Genomic DNA, 13,748 nt, shown 5'->3' with positions numbered 1-13,748 from the left:
ACGGATGCTGGCGTCTACATATTACAGTAATCTGCGTGAAAAAAAAAAATTTTCCAGCATTGCATCTACATACATATGTATATCGATTATGAAACCAATTGTGCTTAGTGTAAATTAGCAGGAACTGTCTTTTACTTCTGCAGTGTCTCCTTCAGCGTTTTTACCGCCTCGTAGTGTGTCTTTGAACAGTTTGTCGTTTCTACCGCTAATTATTGTTTAATATTTAATATGTTTTTTTTTTAATCTTCTTAAATTGTTTACGTTCATTATTATTTCGTTTTATTACATACATATATTGTTGTATCTGATTTTTCATTAACCATTAAAACTATTGTTGTCGGTTTATCACAAATTAATTTTCGTTGTACATTTGCCAAGTTTCGAAAGTGCGTTAGATTTTTATTTATTTATAGTTATTGTTACGTTTGGTTTCATTTTGCAGCCACTGTGCTTGTGCGTTACATAATTTAATTGGTTAATTTATACAAAAAAAAAAAAAACAAAATTGGTTCTCAGTGAGTATTTATTAAAAAAGAAAATTTTTTTCGTTCACATAATCGACGTTCAATTTCTGCTGTGTTTTTTCTAAACAAATGTTCGTACATATTTTTGGAGTATTAGTTGTTATACTTTCTAAGAGCTTTTCCCATTAATATTTTAGTAAAACAAAAATATATATTTTTTTTTTGATTTTTCGTTATTTGAAATCATTAAAAATTAAAAAAAAAAAAAACTGTTCCAAGAGTTTGTTTGTTGAAGAAGCTAAAGCATTTTTTCTAAAACGTTTTGTATTGAGCTGCCTTGAAATGTTACACCGTTTAGAATTGCAATTGAATTTGATTTATTTTTTTCTTCGTTTTCTCTCCTTTTATTTCATTTTTTACTTTCACAACGTTTTCATATCTACAGGGTGAATGCGTCGTGCTAAGGGATCGAAAACTGAACATAGCTCCGGCTATCAAAAAACAAGTGAGTATGCACAAAATAATTTACTAAAAGCTAAGTTAGTTAATGGTGTTTTCGTTTCCACCAAAAAATTAAAAAAATTTCGCATTTTGGTTGCCCCTTCTTTGTCTTTTCGTGTTCGATTCTAAAATAAGGGCAAACGGTGAGCAAATTTTGTGTTCATTTCTTAAAATGTCACATGTCTTGTAAGGCCAGAAAAAGGCACATTTCCTTCCTGCCCGTTGAAGATTTGGCAGGGGGGATGGTTGCACTGAAAATGAAAATATTTTGGATAAGGACAAGAACCCAAACACATGCCCTTTTACAGGGTTGAGTGTAACATCAAACAATCGCAAGATTTTTTGTTAGAAACGAAATCACCATTAGTGTTATTTTTAGAAAATAAAGTATACGCCAAATAAAGATTACCACCACTATTTGTCTAAAACTGAAGTAGAATCACGTAGAAGGCATAAGAAAACCCATTTACAAATACAACTTTAAATTAATTATAAAAAAAAAATAAATAAAAATAAAAAATTACAGGTAACGTTTGAGCAATGCCTGGTTTCCACTAAGCATTAAATGGCACAAATTTGAATGACAAAGTTGAATTTTAAAAAATACCCGTACCAAAACGTTAACAAATATTGCCATTAAATTCACATGGCATTTTTTAAATGGCACACATTTTTCGTAATTTCAATGGCGATTGGAAAATCGGCCTACAATTTTGTCAAGCACTCCATGAATGTATGAAAAATTTTTTATCTTAATTTCCTCCGCAAATAATTTATAAAAATATGTACTACAACAAAAACCATAAAAATTAAAAATTTTAAACTTTGTGCAAATCTCATTAAAATTCAATAAAGTTGCATACGAATTTGCAGCTTACTAATAAGATTTTTTGGAAGTCAGAATTTTTTTGAAAATGCAGTTTTGTATCCCATTAAATTTTAGTATAACAAAGTGCTAATTTAAAGTTGCTAAAAAATCGCGTTATTTTTTTCCATAGAAAAAAAATTTTCGAACATACTTTGTATGGAAGAAACTGTAGTATAAACAATATTTTAATACAAAATTAGCGGGAAAAAAATCTGAATGCAAAATTATGTATATACAGTGAAACCTCTCCTAACGGACACCTCTATTAGACGGACACCTCCCTTGGGCGGACATTTTTCTCTATACCAAGTTTTAAGTATAAATTTCGGAACAAATTACTCTCTCTTAAGCGGACACTCTCTTGGCCGGACGCGGACAGTTATTTTGCATAAAATTGACACAAAAACTCTATTGGGCGGACGCGAACCTCTTATCAACGGACATTAAGATTTCTTTTCATAACAAATCAAACAAAAACCTCCGTTGAGCGGACGCGAACTCCTCATAGGCGGACTAGTAAATGGAAAAAGGGGACTTCCCGCACAAAATGTGATTGTTATGCACACATTTAGTTTGGTTTGCGCAGTGGTTTAGGTTCGTTATTTGAATTGTCAGAAACCCTTGGAGACTGATAAAAACATGAAAACTGTTGATGAAAAAGGTACTGACACTGAAAAAAATTAAAAAATAAAACTTACGTCAATCGACAATTTCCCAGTTTTTTATGTAATGAATCTATGATTTTATGTAGTTTATGGACTAAAATGTAATATTTATTTTTATTTTGTTATTACTGAATATGTACTTACGCACATAAATGAAATGTGCACTTTTGAAAAAATACATGCACATTTTTGTTTGAACGATGTAATATCAATATCTTTTATTCAAATAAGAAATAGTGACTATTCAATTAATTAAAACATTAAAAAGTTCTAAAATAGGCTTCCCCTCCATTAAGCGGACACCTCTCTTGGGCGGACAAAAAATGACTGACGGTGAGTGTCCGCCCAAGGGAGGTTTCACTGTATTGCGAAAAATTATATGTACCAATACTTTCTTCCAGCAGTGTACATATTCAAAAAATGTTAATTAAAGTTAATCTAAAAAAATGGCATAAAAATAGAATACACTTTACTACTTTAATCAGCAAATATGTACATATAACACATAAAGTATTCCTTCCGCTTTATGGCGCAGAGACATCTTCAAAAAATGGCACCAAGAGTCAAATGAAAAAGAGCATTAAAGAGGGCTTCCAAAAAGGCCAAATCAACGTATCCGTTAACGCTAGACAGGCGAGCCCAAATTGTCTTACAAAAATCCCTTAGGAATCAGGGGTGTACGGCGAACCCTTTCTTCTAGTACGGTCTAATGTGCACTTAGCCCTTGGGTCCATTGTGCTCTCAGAACCCATCACAAAACCTTGTCTAGTTCTAAAGCTCTAATGAAACCTATCAGTTTCAGAGCGGCAGAGAGTGAATGTGCGTAGCCTCCGGTCACTGCTCTCCCAGGTGTTATTATCTTCATCTGGTGGTGAAGTAGCGACAGCTGTCGCCTGCGCTAATTCCCATAAATGTTAATGTGGACTCGCAGCCTGCAATGACCCGTCACTAGGCATGGAAATTAAAATAAATTTATACCATAAAATGCCATTTGAAAAGGAACTTATAGTCTTAAGTTCGTGTTTTCACAAACTTTTGCCATTGCCCAGTGACAGGCTAGCATAATGCCGAGTTTCCGCTAAGCATCAAATTGGCAATAGCCTAAATAACATTGAGGTTGTTCACACTTGCGTGGTTATCAGGTTATTTGGTTAAAAATTATTATTGTGTAGTGTATTTTATTGTTGTAAACTCAGTAAAAAATATAACCAGGCACGTGTGAACAACCTCATCATTTATAACGTAATGACACAAGTACATATTAATGGCCAACTTATGACGGATTTCCACTAGGCATTGATGGTCAAAAACAAAACTTTATGAAAAATTTGGGCATTAAAAAATCGGCCTCATTCGTTCAAAATAAGTCTGTTTCCACAAGCCATTTTTTAGTAGTACAACATTTTTCGGCCTAGTGGAAATTCGGCATTAGTCATTAAAACTTTTGTGATGTATAGTCAATGCCCAGTGGAAATTTGACATAATGCCGAAATGACATTTTCTACCATTAAAAAATGGCACAACAGACTTAAGGATTTTTATTTTTAACGCAGTGACACCGGTTTTTTTAATGCACACATTTTTCATTGAAATTGTTTGTAATTTAATGCCCAGTGGGAATCCAGCAGAAGTCATGAATCATCGGTTTTGACAAATTATTATTTTTTCAATTATGGATTATAAATTTTATGCCAGCTTAGCACCAGGCATTAAATTAAAGAAAAAAATGTATAATAAAACTAGACATTGTATATTGGCGTCCACGCATAGCTTGTCACTGGCGATGTGCCGGGTGTCAGCTTGATATCCGGAATCCGGCTTATCCGGCCGTTTTCCTGTTATCCGACTATCCGGCAATTAAAAAATCTAGTTCAGAATTTTTTTTTTTTGTATTTTTAAAATCCAATTTAATGTTAGATACCATTAGTAATTAAAGTAAACAATTTTAATATTTTTAATTATGAAAAGAAGAATTTCCGAATTATCGGGTAAAAATCTATTTTTATTTTCAACATAAATGCTACCCGATTCTGGGTTCACTGAGGAAGGTGGTGCGCAGAGATACTTCACCGCCAGTATAAACAAATAAAAGACAATGAAATGCAATCCTGCGCAACACTTGTGAGCGACAGTAAAATGCAACCCTAACGAATGGTAATCGGCAACACCTGATAAGCTGAATTTGCGGAAGAAGGCAGTTGGCGTAATTACTCGGTGTTGAGCGGAGCGTAGTAGCTCTTTAGAACTAATCTTAAACTTTCTTTAAAATACTTTACATACTATAATTAAAGAATGCGTTAAAATGAAATATTAAAAGAAGATTGCATTGAAAGAGGTGTTGTTTTAATTTGTTAGAAATACCCTCTTACAAATTTCGAAATTCTTAAAGGAACCTGTTTTCTGGGTATACGGGTTAGCTGTAAATATATCTCCATTTCTAAATCGCTGCCTTTTTTCTTGTACTGTCTTGTGTACTCATCGTTTTCCTATCCACATCATTGCCAAATATCCTGGTTAGCTAGCTCCCTCTTCAAAGAAGCTTTACCCAGTTTTTTGTTTTTTTTTCACATAACGGTTGTTTGTAACAGGCAAAACGAATTGAGATAGATATGTATAGACAAATGTATACATAAATGATCAGAATGAAAAGAGAAATCGATTAAGCGGTGACTGTCTGTCCGTCTGTCCGTCCGTCCGTCTGTGCACACGATAACTCGAGTAAAAATTGAAATATCTTAACGTGTACTTCTTTCGGGCGTAGGACGGATGGTATTGAAAATGGGCAAAATCGGACCTCTATCGATAAGACCTTGTAACCTGTGCTTAGAAGGCTGATCCCGCGATAGTTGGCGCGAATGGCGGGGTCAGCTTTCTTGTGGATTGGGCAGAGCACACTTAAATTCCAGTCGTCGGGCATGCGTTCATCTGACCATATTCTGCACAACTCCTCGCCGCCGTACTTGAATAGCTCAGCTGGCAGGCTGTCAGCTCCAGCCGTTTTTGTTGTTTTTCAGCCGCGTTATTGCTATACGTACCTCGTCATAGTCAGGCGGTGGAACGTCGACTCCGTCATCATCGACTGCCGGCTCGGGTTCTTCTTCTCCACAACTTTCCGTGCTGCTACCATTTAGTAGGGCGGAAAAGTGTTCCCTCCATATCCATATCCATATCTGGTCATAAGTATGTTGCTTAACAAAAAAAAAAAACAATATTGTAAAATTTATAAAGGGCAGCAATCTACCGGATATCCATCCGAATCAGGCTTTTATTTTTAAAATCTCTATCCGGCACACCGCTACTTGTTACCATTTTTTATGAATTATCATTTCGTATATTAATAAAAAAAATGAATGTAGTTCACTTTATAACAAAAACCATGCAAATAAAAGTTGCAAACTTTGTGCAAAATTTAGAAAAATTTAACAAATTTTCATGAATATTTCCAACCTTTTAATATAAATTTTTATGAAATGATGTGCAAGTTCGAAGTGGCCTAAAATTCTTAATGATTTTTGCATTTTTTTTTTCTGACGGTCATGCGCTGTTTTTTCCATATAACGCATCCTTTTTTTTTTTAAGGGGAAGTACGCAACATCGTAAAAAAAAAATCAAACAAAATCTTGAGCTATGTCAAACTTGCACTTTATTACACTAAAATTAAATGAGCTATAAAACTGCAATGAAATTTTTATGAAAATTTTATATCTATAATTTTAAAATTTTTAAAAAAATTTGAAGTTTTGATTTATTTAATATTTTTAATTTACAATATTCTACCTCACTTAAAACAAATAGTGGTGGCAAGTTATGTGTGACCGCCAGTGTAAATGCCGATGTTATTACGTTAAAAAATATCAGTCACTAAATTTGTGTCCACATGCCAGTTTTGAAATGGTACACATTTATTATATTTTTTTTTCATTTTTATCCCTTCAATGACTAGAGGATATTTGGCATTACTCGTTTATCTATTCTTTTTTTTTAATAATAAGTCAAAATAAATTGTTAATAAAACATACGTACATTCCAGTCGATTGTTGCAACGAATGGTGCTGTCTATTATACAACAACACCACCAGCCCCGATTAGTAATATGCCCATTGATCAATTCGCCGCCACGGTCTATCCGCCAGGTAACTCGCAATTTATTTTATTTGAAATATGAAAACAACATTTAGCAGATCAGTTATAATAAGCATAACCTCTTAACAAACAGTTACTGATTTTACAGCAGCAGGCGTGCCAACAATTTACCCACCTTCAATGCAATATCAACCATTTTATCAGTACTATAGCGTGCCAATGGTCAGTGCGGCGGTAAGTTGACGAAATTCATTTTAGTATGTACATTAGTGTGGTCCAAAAATGTATGGGAGAAAAGTAAAATCGGAAATTTAATGCTCTCACCCCCTAGGATTGTTCTATACCGAAAAAAAAAGTATACCCCTGTTTTTTATTTTAAAATCAAAATATATTTAAAGGTCGCTCAAAGCGCTCAAAGTTTCCCATGTATTTTGTATGGGGGAAAAAATACTTTTCGTAGATACGGCATAGAATCCATGAAAATCAAAATTTTTCAATCTGAAAACTCTGCTTCTCTTCAGAGGACTTCAGAGAATGATGCCCAATTGTTTATTTAAACATTTTTTAATTTTAACTATTTTTTCTTTTTTTCTTTTGTATATTTCTTTTTGAGTATTTGATTTTTTTGGGGGGATTTTTCGGAGACCCTTAAAAAATAGTTTCCATGGATTCTATGCCATTTCTACGAAAAGTCTTTTTTTCCCCATACAAAATACATGGGAAACTTTGAGCGCTTTGAGCGACCTCTAAATATATTTTGATTTTAAAATAAAAAAACAGGGGTATACTTTTTTTCGGTATAGAACAATCCTAGGGGGTGAAAGCATTGAATTTCCGACTTAACTTTTTTTTTTGGACCACCCTAATGTACATATATGTATGTGTGATAATAATATAAAATTAATCGAATTAAAATGAAAATTTTAAATTCTATTTTACATGTACGCTATTGCTATTGCCGTTGGAAAATACTAAATTCGCACACACGAAATTTATAGAATGTACCCGCCATTTGGCCACAAAACTATCAAGGTAATTAAAAAAAGGATGAGCATTTGCATCTTGCTTTCTTAGTTGCAATATACATATGTATGTACAGAAGTATGTACATATGTAATTGTATACAATATACAACATTTTGAAACAACTATATTTGCCACGCCTCTACAACAGCAGCAGTATAGACATACATACCTACATAGATAGAATAGTTTAATTAATATGTATGTATACTTATGTTTAATATTTATTTTCGCATCTTATGGAAAATTTAATTTCAAAATTTTATTACTTTCGTTTGCAAGTTAACGGTTTTGTTTATATTGTGTATATGATTTTTTTTTTTAGTTTTTAGTTTTTTAGTTTTTTTAGTCAATGACAACGACAAGCTCACATTTTTCTACTTTTCTCACAGGTATTTTATAGTGCTATGTATGAGTATATACAAGTTTAAACATAACTTCTGCAGGGACAAAAATAATAGTTATTTTAATTTTTCGAATGTGAAAAAACTAACAACGTTTTTGCTTTATAATAATTTCTTGAGACGTTTTTTTTTTCTCAAACCATATTTGATCGTTCGCTTTAGACTTTTGGGTTTTCGCGATCAAGCTGGATCGTTTATACAGGCCGACAAGAAATTCGACAACCTCATGCGTGTCCCAAGGAATATCGAATAGCAAATTCTTAGCGGATTTTGCGCGTTGAACCATAATTTTCAAAATTTCAAATTCAAAATACATAATTTGCTCTAGTCATTGAAACAAATTTATCAGCCAAAGAAAAAGTTGCTCCTGTGAAGCTAAATGATGCAATAATGGGGCATTTAAAAACTGTTACAACAACAACATGTAAGAATCCAATTTTAGATCTGGGATTTAAAAAGTATTGCCTAAGCTTTCATTATTCTCTTTCACCATTCCTTAAAAAGAGTGCGAAAACTTTCAAAAATGCGTTTGTAGGCTTTTTAATTACTAAATTTCCGGCCCAAAAGTGTAGCCAAATAAGCATTTTCGGCGCAATTTCAGTTCAAAAATTAAGTGGCATTTAAATTAATTTAATTATTCGTATTTAAAAGCCGGTTTGCATTGGCGATTTCTAAATAAATATCAATCATTTTGCAGTTGAAATAAAAAACTTTTTTTTTTATGTTACGCAAGAGATTCCTGTTTGTGGCATTTGACCATCATTTCGAATATGAAGTCAAAATATCAAAAAGTAGAGCAGTTTTTGAGGTAAAACCTAATTACCGTTTTTGAGATTTGAAAAAAAAAATACACTCACTCAATTAACTGGAAATTTTTTCGGGTATAGTTGGCAAGTCGCAACATTTCTTTTTACATTGGGAGACGCTTATTAATTGGCTATCTATGCCGATATCATTTTCCAACCCCCTGATTAGTAGTTTAGGTGTGTGCTATACATTTTCGGTACATACATCAACATGAAAAAATTTGTTTACTTTCGGTTTCTTTCTTGAACGTCAAAGTATGATCTTTCGCAAATACCATAAGGCTCTGATTATCTAAATTGAATGTATGAAAGTAAATTTTTTAGGACTTTTTTTTGTATATGTAGCTCCTAAAATACTATTTCGGTTGAAAAATGTTGTTGACATGGAAGAAGAAAATTTAACCCTCTACCGCATACGAAACCAAATATTGTGTCTCTACTTTGGAAATTTTTCCCACCTAACGAGAGTTATAAAAATGACTCAAATTAATTAAGTGCATTGAGAAGTTAACTACGAACTACTATGGTGAGATAACATTTGAATATAACCTCAGTTTTGTGTGCGTGGCCGAAAAGCGTATATTCGCGTAATAGAAAAACTACTGAAAAACGCAAATTCTTGTAAAAAAAAAAAAAAAAATAGTTTTTTAATTCACACATCAATAATCGCTACCCAACTGTTTTCTTTTGTTTCCATAAACTTTTTTTGCTAAATAAAATTTTAAATAAATGATTTGGTTGCATTTTTTCTTTCGATATAAGTTTGTTGATACGTAGATAACGTGTTTTTTACAGTTAAAATTTTGCTGTTCATCTCTTTCGTAATTCATGCTGTATAGGGTTAATAAACTTCACTATGCAAAAAAATTTTAGATTGGCCACAAAAAAACAAGTTGCAATTATGCGGGAGCACTTTTTTCAGCTCTCAAGAAATTTGACTATATTTTTATAAGCAATTTTTAAGCAAAAAATACAACCGACTTTAATGCTTTACGAGTACCGTTAGTTTCTTCATGATCTAATGATCGCAACTATACCAAAGTAGTATGGGACCACTCTTGAGGTACCATCTTTCCGATTAAAAAGAATAATCGAAAACGGTTCACGTGGTCCAAAGCTACATGAGGAAAGTAACACATTTAAAAAAAGAAAATATTTCGTTGATTTGATAACCTTCCTGCTTTTTTTTTAAAGTCGGTTAAAAAATGTTCTACTTTCTTAAATTCTGATTTCGTATTCGGATTTAGCGGAACAATTTATATGATAATTCATATAAAAATGTCGCAGGTCGGGCAATTTTCGTATTTCTTACAAATAATAGTTTTACATATACACAGGGTGGAATTAACTAAGTTAAGATTTTGCATGTCAGAATCTGTCCAGGCACTGATAAATAAAACCATTATTGAGTGTCTAGCGCCGGATCAATAATTTTTAAAGATTTTCTTCGCCACAAACTGGACAAGCCCTTTTAAAGCAGAGCAAACTTATTTTTTAACTAACTTTTTTACTGATCTCTAAATTTAGTGGTTTTATTTTCTTAGACCATTCTGCTGCCTATCTTGTAAATATGGATTGTTTTATTTCATAAATAAAGAATTTTTAAACAATTCGAAATTCTACGATTTTTGGAAAATGGGGACAAAATCAAATATCTTGAAAACGAAAAGTGATAGCGAAATAAATGTAACGGTATTTTAAAGCTTTTGAAATGCACAGTCTTGTTTAAAATGACCTTCAAAGATTGTTGGAGGTATACCTGAAAACAGTATGCATTGAACTTTTAAAAAATTTTAAACGCATAATTGCTATGAACACAAGGATTGAATAATGCATTTAGAAAATTGTTTAGGTTTATTCTTAGCTTAGCTGTTTTTAGGCCAAGAAACGACAAAAAAAACAAAGATTTTACTTTTCAAGACTTTTTAAAGGTCTGTTTGAATGAGACGTTGTCTTGACTTCAAAACCGCCCTTCAGAAGTACAATTTTTGATTATTTTTCTTTTCTTGAAATAAAAGCAGAGTGCGAAGAGCTTTAAAAGCAAGAGCAGCAAAAATAGATATGTGATTAAAACTTTTAAAAAGTTCATTCCAGTATGCAAACAAAAAATCAAAAATAAAAGCCTACTATATTTGAAAGTCATTTAAAAGATCAAGGTAATTTTGTTACCAAAGAGACTATTTTTTCTGAATTCTGCAACTCAAAAGCTTTAAAATACCGTCACATTTAATTCTATACCTTTTGTCGAGATATTTGATTTTCTCACTTTATTTCTAAAATCTTTACCGTGGATTCCGTGAGTATTGTAAAAACCCTCAGCAAATCAAGGCAATCATTTGGGCAAAAGTAATAAAAATGACGCGTGCATATAAATATACAATTTTAATAAATAATGTGTGCAATTTTAATTAGTTGACGGTACAAAAATTATCGAAAAAAAATTCATGGAGGCATAATGGCTATTTTGAATCCGAAAAAAGTATGCATAAAATGCTGTTGGGTTCGATTGATGAAAAAAGTAAAATGAAAAACGATAAAAATTAACGAAAAAGTCGAACGATTGAAAAAACGATCAACTATGATTTGAAAAAAAAACCAAAAATTTTAGGCAAATTACAACAGCGAATATTTCTTTTTTGCTATGAAAATGTTATTCGTTACGATCCTCGAGTTTATTACACTAAATAATTTCTAAAGTTTATACTACATATTTACACGCATTCATATCTGTAACTATTTCGAGTGGCCAACAACTTCCCGCAATTGCTATCATCTATCTACTTTTCTGTTTTAGGTATTTACCCATGTTAATTTTGAGGGTACTAACGACAGCATCCATAACCACAACTATGATCACACGACTATACTACCAACTACAACAACAACAGCAACATTGATGCTACTACATTTTATGCGTATGAAAAAGAAAATATTTGTAATTTGATGAATATTTGATGTTTTTGTGGCAGAAAAATTTGAATTGAAACCCAAATAGCAAAGCAAACAAAACCAAACAAAACAATGTAAGAGACACTACAGCAACAGCAACCACAACAACAACAACAAAAACTTAGACACAACTTTACAACAATAGCTTCCTTTACTACTACTACAACTACAACAAAAACAACAACAATATATACGAGTTCGAAAACAATATGACTAACGCGAAAATATGTTTGTAATGCAAAAAAAAAAATGTTAAACCAAAAAAGCGACATAAAACAATAATTTATTTGCGACAAATATGGAAATTGTTCGCTTTCTAAAGTAAGTTGTTGCAATCGTCGTCATACCGTTACACCGAAGAAGAAAATGCATGATATTATATTATGGTAAGACACAAACAGACCAACAAACACACTATCCCTACTAGCAGCGGCAAAAGGCAGGAGTCAGAGTCAGAGTTTAGTCGGGTCGGTGGTCAGGTCCAGGCGGGGATGTTTTCGACAACACAACCACAACCGCAACCACAACAACAGTTCAAGAAAGGCTGCTCTTTAGTCATTTAAAAACAAACAAAACATAAACAAACAAAACAAACAAACAAAAACTCAATGTAAAACATGGACTGAAATGGGGCCGCCGTTTATTTAGAGAATGATTTATAAACACGCGCACATACACCTAACTACATACTACATAACATTACTTGACATACATACATAGTACATAGTAATACCTTTAGAACACTTACATGCACATACGCTCTTATATGTGTAAACATATTAACTTGAAAACGTACAGTTTAGATATAAACAGTAAAGCAAAAAAGAAGAAAAAAACTAAAATACAAAAAAAAACACTAAAATATAGAAAAAATGAAGATTGTGTAAGCATTGGAAAAGAGAAACTCGACGATGTTGGCAAAATAACTAAATTTTAATCCCAGTGAAACTATGTTGTATGTAGTCTTGCGAAACGCTACAAAAATCGCATGTTTGTGTATCGAAAGATATTTAACTGCTACGTAAAGCGCCAGTAATTGTTTATTGTTTTCGAAAACAATGTATGTATATGTTGATATTTTCGAATTTCGAAAAAAAAATACAAATACCAAAACGGTTCTGCCGTACTATAAACGAATCGTAGTTAGTTACATATAGAGAAAGCAGAGAAAGACAAGTTGGGCACGATGTTTGTGCAGTTTGTAGCGGAAATATGAGAAGGAATGAACTATATATATATAGAAGAAACGAAACTTGTTATAATGCGAAGCAAAAATAAAACCTAAATTATAAATTAATAAGAAAGAAATATATTATTTATTGATTTCAATTATTACTATAATAAATATTATACACACAACTCTATATATATATATATATACATACATATTGATAATGACCAAAAGTATATATTAAAACTATTATATACTTATAAAAAATATATATCTATATATATCTATATATATATATATATATATATACATATACAATAGACAAATTATATTTAAAGAATTTAAAATAAGATACGACGAATTAAAAACACCGGCTGGACCTGTGAACCGGCAAACCAAAAAAGCTGAACATTTAAACAAACAAAAATCTTGAACACAAAAACATGAGAATATTATCTATTAGCATAAACATTTTATTGAAATAAGACATGAATTAACGAAGTGTAAATCTTCAACACAAAAAGATATTGAACTTGAAACAGGATTCAAAACTGTAAACAAAACAAACTTAGAACATCATAAAATAGTATATTTAAGACAAAATCAATAAACGAACAAACATAAAACAACTAAAAGCCACAAATAAAAAAAACATATTACTTCTTCTAAAAATCATAAATTGACTTAAGTAATAAATAAAATATAGAATGAGAAAACAATTAATTCGAAGAAAACTAAGTTATCGTATTCATACGTATAAGCATATAGGCAAAGAATCTGAGTAGAATTATACAAATATTATAATGATGAAGAAA

The 13,748-nt window shown here is 31.7% G+C and overlaps 1 protein-coding gene across 2 annotated transcripts; it reads left to right on the top strand.

The window, feature by feature from the left end:
- Positions 1–909: 909 nt before the first annotated feature.
- Positions 910–12,616, top strand: LOC118754936 (protein boule-like; the record flags this gene model as incomplete). 2 transcript variants are annotated; one of them, XM_036489806.1, is given in 5 exon segments in its annotated part: positions 910–969; positions 6,529–6,631; positions 6,730–6,815; positions 7,580–7,613; positions 11,608–12,616. In XM_036489806.1, coding segments are annotated over 5 exon segments (300 nt in total), but the record flags the coding sequence as incomplete, so codon positions are not given.
- Positions 12,617–13,748: the final 1,132 nt, after the last annotated feature.

This window comes from Rhagoletis pomonella, unplaced genomic scaffold, assembly GCF_013731165.1.
Source record: "Rhagoletis pomonella isolate Grant_MI unplaced genomic scaffold, Rhpom_1.0 Rhpom_scaffold_04943, whole genome shotgun sequence".
Classification (NCBI taxonomy): Eukaryota; Metazoa; Arthropoda; class Insecta; order Diptera; family Tephritidae; genus Rhagoletis; species Rhagoletis pomonella.
This window is presented reverse-complemented; position numbering and strand designations above follow the sequence as displayed.